The sequence below is a fragment of the Echinococcus granulosus genome (genome assembly GCF_000524195.1).
Source record: "Echinococcus granulosus chromosome Unknown EG_S00026, whole genome shotgun sequence".
NCBI classification, from domain to species: domain Eukaryota; kingdom Metazoa; phylum Platyhelminthes; class Cestoda; order Cyclophyllidea; family Taeniidae; genus Echinococcus; species Echinococcus granulosus.
This window is the reverse complement of record NW_020170406.1, coordinates 843,423-859,685: the sequence shown is the minus strand read 5'-3', so window position 1 is coordinate 859,685 and position 16,263 is coordinate 843,423. Positions and strand designations below refer to the sequence as shown.

Sequence of the window (16,263 nt, the reverse complement as noted above, 5' to 3'; positions counted from 1 at the left end):
ATCCCAAATAGTTTACTTCCTTGATTAAATATATCAATCAACTTACTCACTAAGGTGGATTAGTAACCCCGAAATACAGTCCAAGTATGATAAATATTTGAAACCAATTAAAACGACTTTATGGAATACAATAGTGATTTCAAGAGGCGATATTCACGACGTCAACACTCGATCCCAATCTTAGTTTAATAGAAGCCTTTACTGAAAAAAAGTATTTACATTGGTTCTTCCTTCATTGGCAGTTTAGCAGTAGAGAACACTGCCTCTGTGCTACGAAGAAATCCCAAAAATATTAGGTCTCTTTCCTGTAAACACCTCATATTAGTACAATGGGTGCGATGTGTACAACTTTCTTAACGCTTTCGCCTTAAACGTCACATATATGTGACAGGTGTTATTTATTAGAATATGATAATTGCAGTTGCACCAAATCCTGTCACAAAGGGGTCGCTTGAGCCAAAAGCGCTATTGTAGGTAGAGAAAATCCTTGAAATCAGAACACTAACTCCACTTTTTAATTTTAGAGTAGCGATTCAAAGTTGGTGGTACATTAGAACAATAAAACATTTGCTCTGCAGCAGCCAATGTACCTCTGGCGGGAAGTGTGATAAGTAGTAAGAGCCTCAGATTTGGAATAAACATGACATTTTAGTTTGACAGCTTTTCATTGGTCAGCCGTGTCTAAGGTTGCAATAATACAATTGTATGTGGAGATGTAAAAACACTCATTTAAATCCCCTTAAGCGCAGCAACGCATTCAGACGTTTTAATCATAAGAAAAATGGTTACTCCACATGATTTTCTTCCTAAGGGATGCTTTGTGTACTCGGTGCCCTTCCCTCGGCAATTCTCTATCGCTTCTTTACTATTTTTAACCTGTACTGGAGGAGGTCGGTGACTCACCCATTCCTGTTGGAGTTGTTTAAAAAGTCACTTATTTTTCCAAAAAAAACTTCTTTATTCACATTTATCCGATGGCCTGTTGTTGTTTTGTCAAATTCGAAAAGACAGATTCCACTTTCCAATCAGTCAAGAAGAAGGGTTTCGGCCAAACTAGCGGCATGTTCAAATTGTAAAACATTTGTCTATGAAATCATTCCCTATAACGTTTTCACTTTAACTACAATCAACTGACGTGCACAGCCGTGTTTAAACCTCTCTTAATTGAACATTTACAGACGAAAATGATCCCCGCTCACTCAGGTTCAAGGTAGTTACCTTCCGAAAGCTAAATTGCTAACAAAAGGATATGTAGGCGTCAATTATCCTCGAAACAAACATTTACATAAACGATGGATATATTTTGCAAGAATTTCGGAGTTATGAATGGAGAAATTTTATCCAAAAAGTATGCTATCATAAGCACATGCTCTTGTGGTTGGTAAATTCATCAGTGTGAAATCGCCCGACTTGATAAGAGGTGGGACATCGAGACGAACCGTATTTACAGATAGATCTAAAAAAAACTTCCTAATTTAAAAACTTAGAATAGGGCAAATTCTATACCCCAAATTTCCCTTTAGAGATAATTGAAGCAACTTAATTAAATGCGAACTGCTAAAATACGTGGTTTCTTCGTGCTCTTCGATTGGCCAACATGTATCTACAAATTTGCCTATTTTAATTGGCGGTCGAACGCTAAAGAGTTCTTCCACGGACTGCCTATACTCTGCTAATCAAATGGCGACAAATGTACCAGCATCAATAAACAAACAGTGCATGAAAACAACAATTGTTTCGGATCTAATTAACGCGACTGAGTTAGGTTGTTAAAAACTTCCTTTCGCATAGTTAACGTACGGAATAGCTTATTTTTGCAAAAAGAAAAACGAGCAAAGGACAAAATTCATACTAGGAAAGCGGTAGCGATATCTAATTGTTGCTTAAAGGTGTAACTTTGGTAAATTCAGACATGTTTTTAACAATTGATTAAATTCAAACAAGTTTGCAGCAATGAAGGATATTGTTATTGCAAATTCAACAAGAAGGACCAGTTCAGATGTTCCAACCACCTGACTAGCAATTCATTCAATTAATCATGTTTAAGGATGAAATTTTAACAAATCTACCATCCTACAGAAATTGTAAGAGAAGGCAGCTTGCCAATAATAGCCCGAAAAGGGACTGCAAAAAAATACTTGCTTATATCGTGCATTCGGTACTATGGCGGCCTTTCAGTTTCTCATGATACAGCTACTAGTCATCCGGCCCCCATTATTCCCCAAGCACAACATAAAGCCGCTTCAAACTAGTAGCCGCATAAGGATTTTATTGATAACTAGAAACTTACTTCAGTCGTGACAGTGGGTAAATCCATCGAACCTTCATCACTGTGAGTAACAGCTGTAGTACCCGGAGGAGCAGTAACAGAGGTCAATTCTGCTTGGAAGGGCATTCCAACCCGAGGCACCAAGAGGCTACGCGGGCCCTCTTCTAGCCACTCCTCCAGGTCCTCGTCATCCCTCGACTTACAATGTCGAAGATGACGACCACGGAGACTACGACTCCGTCCCCGACAATGCTGGCTGTGATGGTGAGGGTTGTGTTGGCGAAGATCTAAAGGGGATAGGATGGTGTGGGATGTGGAGGGAGTGACTGCGATGGGATGCTGTTCGTTGCTCGTCCCTCCTGTCTCATTATCATTCTCTTCGATCACAATTACGGACACCCTTCCATCGTCGTCTCCGTCCTCGTCTCCGGTGAGACGAATGTGCTGGCGACGGTGAAGGTAGTAACGGTGAGAGGAGGAACTCTCGCAGCGTTGAAAACACTCGACGGAGCTCAGATTTTGCTCACCGTCAAATCCACCTGTAGGATGAAAAAATTGTCGAATGACTTCATCAATGGAATTTGGCAGCACATAGATATCCGATTAAAAATACAAAGATTTTGCCGTATTCCTCAAACATTTTGTTTATTATCGCAAAACCATTTCAGATCATTTGTCTGATTGATTTACCGCTTTTAAATTGGTTTAAAGTAATTTCAAACAGATGGCAAATTCGACCCAAATACCCCATTTCCTTACCACAATTACCACTTGAATGCCAAATGATCCACGATAGATTCCGTCCCACACCTGGCCATTAATCAAGCAAAAAGAACTCACAAAGATTGCATAAGAAGCAGATATATTTCTGGCAGTGTTTGTAAAGCAAAACCACCTCAACCATGCTTTACGGGGCAACATCAAGTGGGTCGTTTTCTCACCGTGATTAGCAAGCAAATTTAGAACAGTTAGGAAAAAACGGAATAAACATAAAAGACTTGACATACCCACATGTTATCCATGAGTAAATGGTCAAATATTAAAGGAGAAAATCAATGGGATAACCAATGTACTTAGCAAAATCATCCATCACAAAGCGAATTCAAACGTCATCAGTAAAATTATTAGCTATTTTGAACTTTGAAGGCTTGAAATGAATTAATCATAAGCTTATGCTTGTGGAATGTGACTCATATCTGATTGGATTTCCCCATGCTTTTCAAGAAACAGTGGATGTTGACTGCACCGACCCCTCAGTAAGGTAAACCAATGGCAATTTAGCACAAAACATGAGTTTTCGATAAGAAAATTGATTGGCCCAAAATTAGTTAACCGAAGAAATGAGTAACGTGAAGCTCAATGTCCAACCCAGTAATGCTACTTTGCACCCAAGTACACACAAGCGGTGTGTATATTTTTGCGATGTCCCAGCAAAGATTATTCAACCATTCTTAAAGACGAGGTTTTCCGTTTTGTAGGACGAGGTCGCCAAAGTAAAGCAGTGGACACCACTGAATTTGTGCGTACATGCTTGTCACCGGAACAGATTTCATTACATATTGAAGTTGGCTTTAAGTAAAAGGTAATTTCCTAATGCGTATATATTGTGAAAGTGAGATAAGACAATAAATCCGCATCAACGACAAGATGGGGTAAGATTTAAGAAAATTAAAAAGCTTTTACCAGATTATCTGACGCGCCTTACTCCTTTTTTAATTTTCATTTAGCCAATCGGAATCTTATTCATATTTTACTTCAATGTATGATATTTACATATCTCGACTTCCTCTATGAAACCAAATACAGGCGGGCACCAAAAGGTAGTAAAAAGTGGAACAGAATATGGAGGTGGAATGTAGTACAGAGCGAAGGTCGAAGTTCTTTTGCCGAATTAAATTACATAGTTGATGCAAATGAACATTTGTTTTGGATCCGTAAATGAAAAGACCGACAATAGCTAAAACATTACACCTCCACCTCTTGAACAGAAATGAAAAAAATGATGGGAGCCAGAGGAGAGGAAGCAACGATTCGCAGTTATTTGCGCGTCATCCACATAAAAAGTGCAATTTTGCTGTCAAATCATCCCATTCTGTTCAGTGAATGAGGAACTAAAGCTTGCTCAATTCTGCTAGGTTGGTTAAAAACCATTCTCTCCCTATAGCTAAGGCGGCGGTCGAAAAAATGGCCCAATGATTGAACATGGAAGAGAAAAAACGTTTATTTGGGAGCAGGTGCTGAAAACTTCGTAAACAGCAACAGGATTGGCATTGGTGAATCACTGCTCTTGACAGAGGCGAAAAAGACGAAAGTAGAATAGTGAGAGAGGACGAATGGCAGTAGGGAAACAGTAAACAGGTTGTTTGCATGCATGAGGGACATGGGGGAATTCTTTCCTCCAATCTCCTCATATGGATGTGAGAGTTCAACGTGTGGCGATTTATTGCCTGATTGTGTCCAGCACAAATGTGATAGTTTAAACAGATGGAGATATGAAAACCAAGGTGAAAGACTTAATGTATTCAACGTTGGTCTATGTAAATACAGTAGTTGACCTAAAATCGGAGATATCTTCGGTTACGTTGAAAAAAAAACCATTAATATGAATCACCTTATATTACAAAATCGTGCTTTCTAATCATCAGTACCCTTTCATTCATACAGGAGCAACGTCTATCCAACCATTGGGCTGATCTTTAAATTTTGATGACTTTTCTCGACGAACGAAATAATGTAAACGTTTTGAGATGAGAGCATTTGCTATTTTTATTTCATGATTAATAACTACCGAGGTCTCAATTCAAAACCCTTACCTGTAATGAAGGCCATAACGAAACTTCTCAAACGACTGACCAACTCACTTTGCATTTATTTAAAACGATATCGCCAGCCAATTACTAAACTACTATTGAGATCCGATGGGAATATCGAAAAAGTGAAGTTAATAATAAAAAAATAATGGCATGTATTTTTCTTGAGGCCCTCAAAACTACTCGAAAAAGGCGGTAATCTGTGAAAGGCCCATAAACTGTAGGAATAATGGTTTAATACTGCTAACGAGAGCAGAAATGATTTCACTATTACAGGTGATGCCTGTGCATTTCTCAGAGGAAGAGAGAGTGGCATTGCTGACAACACCCCTCAAAATACGATTAATGGTTACCCCTTTCCCTGACATTAGCACCAGACGACCTCACGATAACACGGAAAATAAAATAGATAGTTGGGAAATAAAAGTAAGGCACATGGAAACACTGGCGGATTGTGGAATTTGTTGCAATTGTTTGTTTTATTGAGAAAGGTGTAATGATCTCGTATCGTAATTGAGACTGTTTGAACGAATAAGAGAGATGAAAGAGTTTTCTGCTCCTATTGAACTTTTATTTTAGAAGATGCATAAACATCTTTGGTCAACCTACGCCTTTCACCAGATACAATTTCAACTCAATGATAAATAAAAAAAAATTGTCAATGCCAAAACCAGGAGCTGACAATGTGAAGTGTTATTTGTATTCAATAACTTTTTTCTAACACAAGTCACTCTAATCTTCCGCAATCAGCGTTTATAAACCTGTATGAAAAGCTCGAGCAAACGTTGAACTCGAGTATCAACTGCTCGAGGGCACCACTCTTAAAGGAGGAAGAGATTAAAAGGGGTGAAAGTCCAGTGAAATGCCTGACAGCAATGCTAAGGAAAAGTGAGTCATTTGGAGCCTGAAGAAATAGCTTTAGAGGTACACAGATGAGGAGGATGAGGGTAAGGCTGAACTAGTATCACCCTTCATCCCTCCTTTTCCCCTTACCATCCTGACTTATGTGCAAATCTTATTACGGGAAGTTTCAAGCTACGAGATCTTGAACCATAATGCAAAACGAAGAATAGGACTATCATCCTAGTGGCTGAGTCACAAGCATTAGCTGTTTCGCAGGAAGTTGTTCTCGCACACCCTCGAGTTGTCGTGGATCTCGTAATTACTTGAGCTGAAACAGGGCCTTAGAAGGGTGAGGCGAGGTAATGATCGTGTCGTTAAGGAGGCCAGCCAATGGTATGTCCGTCTGCTTAAACAGCATTGAAATACAAAGGTTACTTCTCATCGCGAGTCAATAAGCGAACAATTCTTACAAAATGAAAAAAAAAATTTCATGACCATTGAAGCATAAAGCAATTGTTTGACCACTCACAGTCGAAGCCAAATCGAAACAATTTCTGATAGACTACTTGACGGTTATCGTGTCAAGAGTTACACGTCACTCTTCTACATAGGATTTTCAAAAGCATTCTTTAGTGGTACGTTTTGCTGCTAAATTCCGCATTTCAAACCTTCTCCAAATGCTGTGTGAAAAATTAAACGAAAAGCCTCTGTAGCTCTGAAACCAAAATGACAAGCTCGATTTAACCCATCAGGTTCAACTGGCATAGTGGGTTGAAAATAAAAGAATGTCAGAAAGCGCAATGAGTGTCGTACCCAATAGGCTGACTCATTTTTCCCTTTGTAATGCATACAAACTATTGTATTTAACAAGTCCTTACAGGCCTCAAGTCATTGCAGCGAGCACCACCAAAAACAACATGAACATTTTCTTATCACCCAATTGTGAATAAATAATGGAGCCAGAGTGAATGCAAAGAAAGTGGTTATATTCATCTCGAACACCACTAATAGTTGACTTCCTGAGCATGAGCAGCTGCATCTACGGAAGGGTATCGAGGCCACTTTTGGTTATCACCAAGACCTTGTGTTCTGTGCTGCGCTCAGTGACGACTGAAGCTAGGCCAAATCAAAACAATCTTAAGAGTGCTATGGACATATTCATAGAAATCACGGAATTGTGGAAAAACTATACTTCCTCACCTGTTTCCTGTATGTGAGTGCAACATAGTTCAACCGCAATGCATAATCAAGCTGGAGACAATGCAGTAAGGAGGGATGGATGTTGCACACAGCTACCGAGAGCTGCGCACTTATTCAAAAGTTCCAACGATTGGCGATTGGCATATGAAATGTGGTCGGTGTAGAACACTAACTAGCTAAATCACTGGATTCACACCACACATATCACGAAGGGGAAATAACTACGGATTCACCGGAATTCGTGGGATATTCTGCCGTTTTTGGAACCAAATTTATGCAGGATTAGTGGAAAAATCATCATATAACCTTTGTTCCTGCCCTGACTTCATCTTGAAATCATCCAGATTACCATGTCTTATAGATTGTTCAGGGTAAGATTTAGGTGTTACAAATTGGTTAAATGTTGAAAACCAAACTATTAGAAGTATTTTATTGTTTCTATTATACTAGACCGTCTACCCTTTTTTTACATAGATGACTCACCGATGGCATATAGCCGTCCACCAGAAGCCGCCAAAGCGACCCGTGACCTCGGGGTCGCTAAAGAAGCCACTTCAGTCCACTGACCCAATCCAGGCTCTCCGTTGCCGATACCGGTGGTTGTGATGGAAGCGGGATCGTATACCTCCACGGAACGCAAAAAATGGCATCCATTATAACCACCTGCAGCGAATATGCGTCCACGAAGGACGGCAACGCCGTGACGACAGCGACGATGAAGCATAGGAGCTACTTGGCACCAAACCCGACGACTGCCAGGGGTGAAAGGGGTGGCAGTGGGGGTGGAAATGGTGGAGGCAAGAGGCGTTTGGTGGCCGCGACGGTGGTAACACTCCACTGAGGCGAAGATTGGCAGACCGCTGTGACCTCCAATGGCGAAGAGACGGCCATCTTCAAGGGCTACCACACCACCAGCAGAACGACATTCTGTCATGCTGGGAATAACCTGCCACCTAGGAGATGCAAAACAAAGGAGTTACTAAAAACAATCTCCCCAGACATCTCTTACGTCCAAGTCTAGATTTTTAAGTATGGAAATGCCCACCATCTGAGCGAGTTAGGTGGTCCAAAAATAACGATCAAGTGTACAATCACCTACCTCTGGAAAGAGAATGAGATTGAAAAGAGGGTGATAGAAAGACTTTGTTGGATTTAATAAACCAAACAAGAAAATACTGCAGTCATGTGCTATTCCTTCTAGTGAGGAGTATCCACATCTACGGTAACTAGCATAACGCGATCAAAATTCCAGAAAAGATGCAATGAAAACTTCAATGATATAAAGACGAAAAGGCAGACCGAGAATGCATCTATTCTCCCCCTCTTTCTCCCTCGTAGAGTGGTCAATAAGTAAAATGCAATGTTTAAAACGGTTTTACTGGTGCAATAAAAGCAGGGGGCATTTTCACGACGGCCAAAATCCAGAAGGTGGTTTGTAAAAATGGACAGTTGCATCGGCCAATACCCTAGTTCCTGAAGGCCCTAGGCCCAGTGAAGTGACGGAGAAGCATAAACTCAAACGCCTAGATATATATTCCCAAAGCTTGAACGAGTCTTGTTAAAAATGTAGCCAATTCTTGCAGCGTTGCAAGATAAAATAACTATGCCTGCGCATACGTCTTTCTGAAAGTAAAGCTTCAACGGAGTAAAAACATCCTTTCTCGCAAATAGAAAGCTCTGCTTAAATGAAACATTTGACATGTGAAATTAAATGTTATCAGTTGAATAAATTTCATAGGCAAGGCTCAAAAGAAATGTAAAATATCTTTTTTTGGAGAAGATTAATGTCTACAAAGGAATGGTTTTTAAAAAAAACGATAATTTAGGTAAAAACATTCAACTCCCGTGCGCCGAACAGAAATACAGTATATTAATTCACCCATCCAGTGAGAGCTTTAAGTAGAAAGGCGATTTAAAGGGAAAAATTGAACTTTACTACAACTGCGTAAATTTGCTTTCCAATCAGAACTACCCGTGGCTTTTCAACTTAAAAAGTTTGCCATCAAGACAAGTACATTTCCACTACCAGGTTAACCACTTCAACTTCAACAAAAGTGTATTTATCTTCGCATCCCATCTATCATGAAATGATAGTGAAAATCAAATGTTCGTGGCCTGCGAGCTCGGAATGGAAAAAAAAGGATGTCACTTACATCTGATGATGGCGGTGAGCATGTTCATAATGTCGCTTCTAACTTTGCAACATCCCAATACACAGACGCTCGTTTTATTATTACGCTATATTACGCGGATTTTTAGTCGTCTGAAATTTAGGCGCCATGCCATCGATGCCTCTCAACTTAAAGACTCTCCTTACCCTCAAGGTGAAGCATTTTTGAGAAATTATTTATTTCAGCAAGTCTTTAGGACAAAAACGCTTTTAGTAACTAAAGTCATCTCAACAAGTTCACCATTTTTGGGGTTATGCACATACAATATGGTTTTTCATTGACCTTAATTGCAGATCTAGCCTTGTAGAGCCAGTAAAAAACAATGTACGTACTTCCGCCTTGTCCAGCTTTATAACCCATAGGCCTACATCGCACAAACTTTTGTACAGGAAGAGGAATTTACACTCAATATAAAGTAATAAAAACTTTTTAGATAACAAAGAGGTATGCTTGCAGAAAAATTGGCCAACCATACCGGCCTAGTATAATGTTTAGCCAAGAAAGAGAACCAAGGCGAGCATTTACATTAAAAAAATTGAAATGCTTTTTTAAAATTTCTGCCATGGTAGGCGCAGAACTGTTTCTACCTTTGGTTTGGAACCTACAATCTCCAGACACATTCACACAATTAATCACCATGCCCAAAAGGGGAAGAGAATGGCCAACCGTTACCGCAGCGAACAATAAGCGCACAGCATTAAAAAACGTGAAATAAAGTAAAACTTCACAAATTGTGAACCTGTACGTGTTATTTGGATTTCTTAAGATGAAGATGCAACATTTTCACCTTAAATATTTATCTAAAAATAAGAGTAAAGGGGCTTTTAGGGACCCCTGTTAGACTAGATACTAAACACAATACCTGATTTAAATTAATCAACAAAGTGATTCAATTAAACGATAAATGTTGGCATAAAAGTTTGGTTTTAACCAAGATTAGTTGTGGCGCTCATTTTCCCATTTCCAAAAAATTTAAACTGAGAATCTAGTAAATATTCGCAAGAGGTCGACATCATATAACTACGTTTGCTAGCAGCGTAAAATGCCCACGAAGCTTCGGCTTCCTCACCTGAGACCTTGCGTCACAAATGTGTGACGCGCCCTCTATCAACTTAGGATAACCGATTGAGCCAAATCGTGTTTAAAACAGATTTATCGAGTTCTAAAATGACAAAGTGAATGCAGAATGCCCTTAATTGAAAAATGCTTGCCCTATATTTGTAGTAGTGGTACTATATTCAAAGAGTAACAGAATTGGACTGTAGTACTCGATTTTCCCTCTGCACCTCAGCAACAAGCGCATTAAACGAATGAAATAGCTGAGGTATAACATGGCCTTTGTAGAGTGAGTGTAAGGCTTGATCATATATTCGCATACAAATTCCCCCATTGGTGTAGTTTTCATTCTCACACATTGAAGTTGGTCTTTAGAACACAATCTCCAAAAAATCATTAGAATATACAAAGCAGAGACAAAGTATAATCCATTAATTCATGAGTGACTTGAGATATGGCCACTTAAGCTGCACTTTATAGTTTTGCTTTTGTTTCGAGCCCTCTAAGCATAGTTGCCTGGAAGGTAAAAGTAGTCACAATGTATGCGACTGAATGATTTTTCTTTTGGTTGCATATTGCTACCATAGTCTTTCCATTTTGCCGTGTTTCAGTCTCTCAATACCTCGATTCATCTATAATGGACCCTTTAAGGAATAAATCAGCCTTCACAGTGGCCCTAAACGGGCGTGTTCAAAAGGATGCGCTCGCTAATTCAGAATACGTTCATGCACTCTGGATTAGTGAATTTGAGGGGATTTAAGAAACAGAAAAATCAACAATTCGAATTTCAGAAACGGACGAAAAATAGTGACCTAAATACTGGTAGTAAGCCGCGATAGAAGCTTACAAAATCAAGAAGTCAGTGAAATTTTGATGGCGTCGGCTCTCAACTTGGTGCTCAAGGAAATCGCTCGATTTTACGAGAAACAGCCCTACTGTACACCTCACTTAAAAACGAGGAGCGCTTAAGTTATAGCAGGGCTTGATTTTTCGGGAAAAATAGGGTTGCGATCGTGGAAGTGCTACATCAAGCCGTGAGTAGCAATTATTTCCTATTACTAACCCCCGTCGTGAATGTTTGAATTTTAACGTTGAGCATAACACGACAGCGCAATCATCCATGACCATAAGCATTTGTAGTTTGAAAATTTAACGTGTGTTGTGTGTCCATTTGGACTTGAATTCCCAACGTAGCGAACGCACAGGATTGATGAAGCGATAAAGATTATTTTTCTGATCAAAGACTTCAAGCAGATCCATTTTTTTACCACTTCTTTTAAATCGTCCAAAACCAACCGATTTTGCTCTGGATTGTAGACCTCACAAGTGCGAAGCGAAGAAATCCCGTCGTAGCCACCACAGACGTAAATTCGACCGTTGAGCACGGCGGCGCCGAGGGCGCTTCGTCGGTAGTTCATAGAGGCCACTCGCTGCCAGACACCCGTCTTTGGATCAAACTTCTCCACGGTGTTCAGACGTGAACTCCCATCCAGCCCACCGATAGCGTAGAGACAGCCTAGAGAAACGGATAGGATGGTAGAGATGAGTTCGTCCACCTTGACGCAATCATTATCAGTGCCACACGTGTGCAAAGCCCCGAATTTTTTCTGCAAGCCCAGTGGCTAAAATTTTGGAAGGAGCATACTGCAATGACCCTAGATGTTTGAAATAGCGATATCAACTATTTTTCTAGACTTGCAGCATGTTCAAAAACAAATCTTTAAGACGGATGGAGTGCTGTGGTAAGCCAGTTGTCCATTCAGTCTGATATAACATCTATCAACCTGGGACGGAGGTTATCGGAAAAATTACGCGAACTACACTAAATTGAAAAACTCTCTTACCATATGCTGAACTCTTTGGGTAAGCAATGCATCTGAAAGACATATTCTCTCTGGTAAATCCACCTAGGAGTGTTTTGAGAAGTCAAGTAACATGGCCGATTCGATAATTGGGCATTGCCTCAGACTTCCACCCAAATGCAGCTATAACTGCGAGGAATGAAAAAAGCACTCATGAAGAAACCCAAAAAGGAGATGGCGGAAAGCTGGATGTGAGTAATGGGTTTGTCTGGGTCTTTATTTATGTCATTAAAGCTTGTGCTAGGTGGGGACCTATGGAACGGGCAGATCATAAGTGCAAAAGCTCAGATGCTGACAAGCGACTGAACGTATTAACGGTCATCCCGAAAAACCCATATTCAGGACCATACCCAAAACCTACTGAATATAGCTCAACGAAATTCGAGGATGTGCAAGAAAAATGCTGCTTGGGAATCAAGCAGGATCCTTCAATCAAACTATGGGACGGAAGCTTCACTCTTACCACGAGAGATCTCATGTTGAATACTGTAAGTGACTCATGAGATTTCCACTACATTCAGGGAGGGGGCCAGGCACTGCTTCACATCCTCGGTGTTGCCCCCATGATACTTTTCCAAGTGATAGACGTCACCTTACCTTGGCATTTGGCAATCACATGATCACGCACGAAATAGACAGCTGGGAAATAAGTGGTAGAAACAAGATTGACCAAGGCCAGGATATTTCTCGGCTTCTAGAGGTCTAAACATTTGATAAGAGTGGGACTTACGGCAAGCAGGAGGTTATTTATTTTCCAAACATAAAAAAGCTTGAGAGAAGAAACCGTTGTTTTGCTCCTTTGACAATTATTCAGCCTGATTCTAGTCAATTCATTTCGGAGGGCATGGTATTTGTCTAAGTAATCATCAGGTATGCATCCGTCCGCAAAGCAAACACAAATTCAATGAGGTGCGGAACAAAAAGAAAATAATGCGATTTAGATGGGAAATTTGAACAAGATTATACATTTAAGGCACATGTTTGCATGTCACTTCTTTTAAAACTAAGAATGATTCTATGCAGAAAAGGTTGCACAAATGTTTCGAACATTAAAAAGAGGGTAAAACTTAGTTAAAACTGAAGCGGCCGGTCACCAATCAAGCAAAACGCCACAGAAAAACAAGATATTTCCAATACCACCATCACAGTAAAGAGTGCCAGATTACCCATAGATATTTACAGAGGTAATCAACTAATTCATTAAGTTGGGTTGTGAGAAAAAATATAGTGAAAATTCCGTTTTTTCATGAAGCTTCACAGAAGGGATCACTGAAACGAAAAATTACAAGTATAATTGTCTCCAAGCTATAGACCGCAAAGCTAGCTTTGGTGAGAGGAAGTAAGAGCTCGTGAAATAGTTAACAGAAAATCAATTCCTTTATACAAATGTCATGAAGGTCTAGATCATAACATTTCAACAAGGCGAAGACCTACCCTTCAATGCGACCACAGCAATGCGACTCCTTTCCGTGGACATGCTTTCCACTACCTCCCACCTATCCACCAATGGATTATACGCCTCCACGATGCTCTGGCAATCTCCCTCAGCAGAGTATCCCCCCACCGCGTAAATCACCCCAGCCACCTCCTGTCCGCGGCGCGGGCGACACACAAAAGAGCACGTGGAGGGAGAGAGAGAGTCAGGCATGAGAAGGAGATCGCGCGCCTCGTCCAACAAATCTCGGCACACCATGTCCGCTCGGACGTGAGGATTCTTGGAGACTACGTCACGAATGAACTGGGCGGAGAGGAGCGGCAATCGGACACGAGCGAGAAGGTCGGGGAGATACTTGAGCCTGGATGAGGATGGAGGTGGAGGAGCAGAAGATGCAGCGGAGAGCGAGAGGGACATGAGACCGTCAGCGATGGTGATGTCAGAGGTATTAATGATTTGGAGGGACTGAAGAGAGCGACTCAATTTGGGACTGTCAGTGCCGAAAGAGGGGGAGGGCTGGTGCTCACACCAAGCGATGATAGAGTGGAAGACGCGCTCCTCGTTGCTCACTTGCAAATCGTCACTCTCAAGGAGCTTACAAAACTCGGGCCCAGTAAGGGCAGCAAAGAAGGCGGGTAATGTGACGAGATGCTCAAAGTTCTCATGAATGATACGGTCGCAGGCGGAGATGAGATTTGAGCAGAGGAAGCTGGAGGCAAAACTGCGGACTTGTAACAGGTTCTCCAGGGTGAGCCTAAAAGTGGGTAACGAATCAGTCTGTCAAAGAGATCGAGGCACAAGGTACAAAGTAATGATACTTTAACATTTAACATTAACATTTAAAAAGCAAGATGGGTAGTGTGGAGTGTGAGGAAGCAAAGAAAACAGTTAGGAGGTATGAACTAAAACATCCAGAGTAGACTCAACCACAAAAAATAAAAACCTTATTCAGCCTGAATAGTCCTCCAAAGGTGCATTTAAAATGCCAAGAAGCAAGCGAATTATCCTAGACATTACAAAAAAACAAAATCCAGCGAACTTCTTGTATAAAATAAGTAAATACCCATAATTGGCATGTGTGTGCTAGATGTAATAAAAAGTTATGACCGAGGTCTTGATTATAATCCCCATTTTAAACTTCTGCGAATCACGACCATAAATGATTAAGTTTTGCAGAACTTACAGAGCAATTTTCACAGGAGACAAATGTAAAAATTGGGTGTTTTGAAAACAGCTCTTTTCAAAAGAGGAAACTAGACGCCTAAGTTGTATGTACGCTAATCAAACAAATGATTGTCCTCTCAAAAACGTGTACCTTTCCTCAATGTAACGACAGCAGAAATTCCGAACGCTGTCGATATTTAGGAAACTGGCCCCTATCAGAGTTGCCTGTACATTCCCTGGAGTAATTTGAATTTCTCCGGTATAAGCAAAAGTAATGAATGCTTCCAATACACTGAAAAAAGAGGTAAGAATTGAAAAACTCTACGGTGGGTCAATGCCTTTGATGGTAATTTCACGTTTTGTAGCTTCGCTCATTCCACTCAAAAACATAGCATCAAAGAAAGGAATCGTGGCCGCTAATACAATTTTATGGGCAGAGTACTTTTGTTGATCAACCTAAAAAACTGAAAAAAGACCGACAATCCTTACTATTAAAGTAACATCACAAAGTTTCCCTTTACGTCGGATCTGCTCGAAATTTGGAAAGGAATTACGAATAAGATTTTGGTCCTTGAAACGAATATTCGACCCAATTGAATCCTAAATCACAAGGTAAAAACCGCAAAATTGCTTACCTGTCTACGCAAACTCATAATTATGCCGAACGCCCCTATTAGCTGCTTCAGATTCTCTCAAAATAGACAGCCAATAAAGGGAGCATTTAAAAAGCGCCTAGCTCATTTAAAGTAGTTTAAAGAACTGCTAACTGGATTCCCACATTAGCATAATATGCTCCCACGCACAAACGACATTATTTGTCACTGCCAAGTTACCGCAGTGAAGGCGAAATTTCATTAAATAATTTGAAATAGTCGATCGCAACCACCCGCTCAAAATATTAACCTCTCCTAATTCACATTAATCTCTAAACGTAGAAAATTAATAAGTCAAATAGCCTTTAGAATGCGCCAAAGCTTAATAATTCATTAAATATGCACTATAGATAATAGAATACATGAATGGGATCCTGCTACATGGTACAAATCGTCTTGAATTTCAGAAGTAATTTGTCATCTCCTGCTGTAAAGGATACCGCAGTTACTGCATCACTATGCCCTCTTTAACGGTTGTTCAAGGTGCTTCGGGGGATGATTATTTATCGGGGACCCGTTACGACGTGTTCAAACATGTAGATCTGGAGTAGCTTCCATCGCTTATGCATTGCATGAAAATAAGCAAATTTAACTAAATTCAATTTTATTTTGGGCCGTTGCAGTGTCAGTATTTTCCCAACATTAGTGTGAAGTAGGATATAAACCTGCACGATCTCAATTAAATGTCAAGTTATAATTGCCTTCGATTCGTTCGTCATGGCAGCAACGCCTATTACCGCCATACGATTGGATAGGTAAATGTGTCACCTTTGAATCTAGTGGGAAATTAATTTCGAAGA

At 40.3% G+C, this 16,263-nt stretch overlaps 1 protein-coding gene across 1 annotated transcript in view; it reads right to left on the bottom strand. All coding sequences in view use genetic code 11, as the record gives it.

Moving 5' to 3' along the window:
- Positions 1 to 15,463, bottom strand: part of EGR_04320 (Kelch-like protein) — a gene marked incomplete at both ends in the record, with an annotated part of 20,778 nt that extends 5,315 nt beyond the window's left edge. Inside the window, 10 exons of the mRNA XM_024493569.1 lie at positions 2,291 to 2,808; positions 7,606 to 8,075; positions 11,475 to 11,971; positions 12,804 to 12,850; positions 13,646 to 14,007; positions 14,113 to 14,400; positions 14,962 to 15,102; positions 15,136 to 15,266; positions 15,300 to 15,410; positions 15,446 to 15,463. Of these exons, the coding sequence (XP_024352077.1) occupies positions 2,291 to 2,808; positions 7,606 to 8,075; positions 11,475 to 11,971; positions 12,804 to 12,850; positions 13,646 to 14,007; positions 14,113 to 14,400; positions 14,962 to 15,102; positions 15,136 to 15,266; positions 15,300 to 15,410; positions 15,446 to 15,463 (2,583 nt within the window). The remainder of the gene's footprint in view (positions 1 to 2,290; positions 2,809 to 7,605; positions 8,076 to 11,474; positions 11,972 to 12,803; positions 12,851 to 13,645; positions 14,008 to 14,112; positions 14,401 to 14,961; positions 15,103 to 15,135; positions 15,267 to 15,299; positions 15,411 to 15,445) is intronic.
- Positions 15,464 to 16,263: the final 800 nt, after the last annotated feature.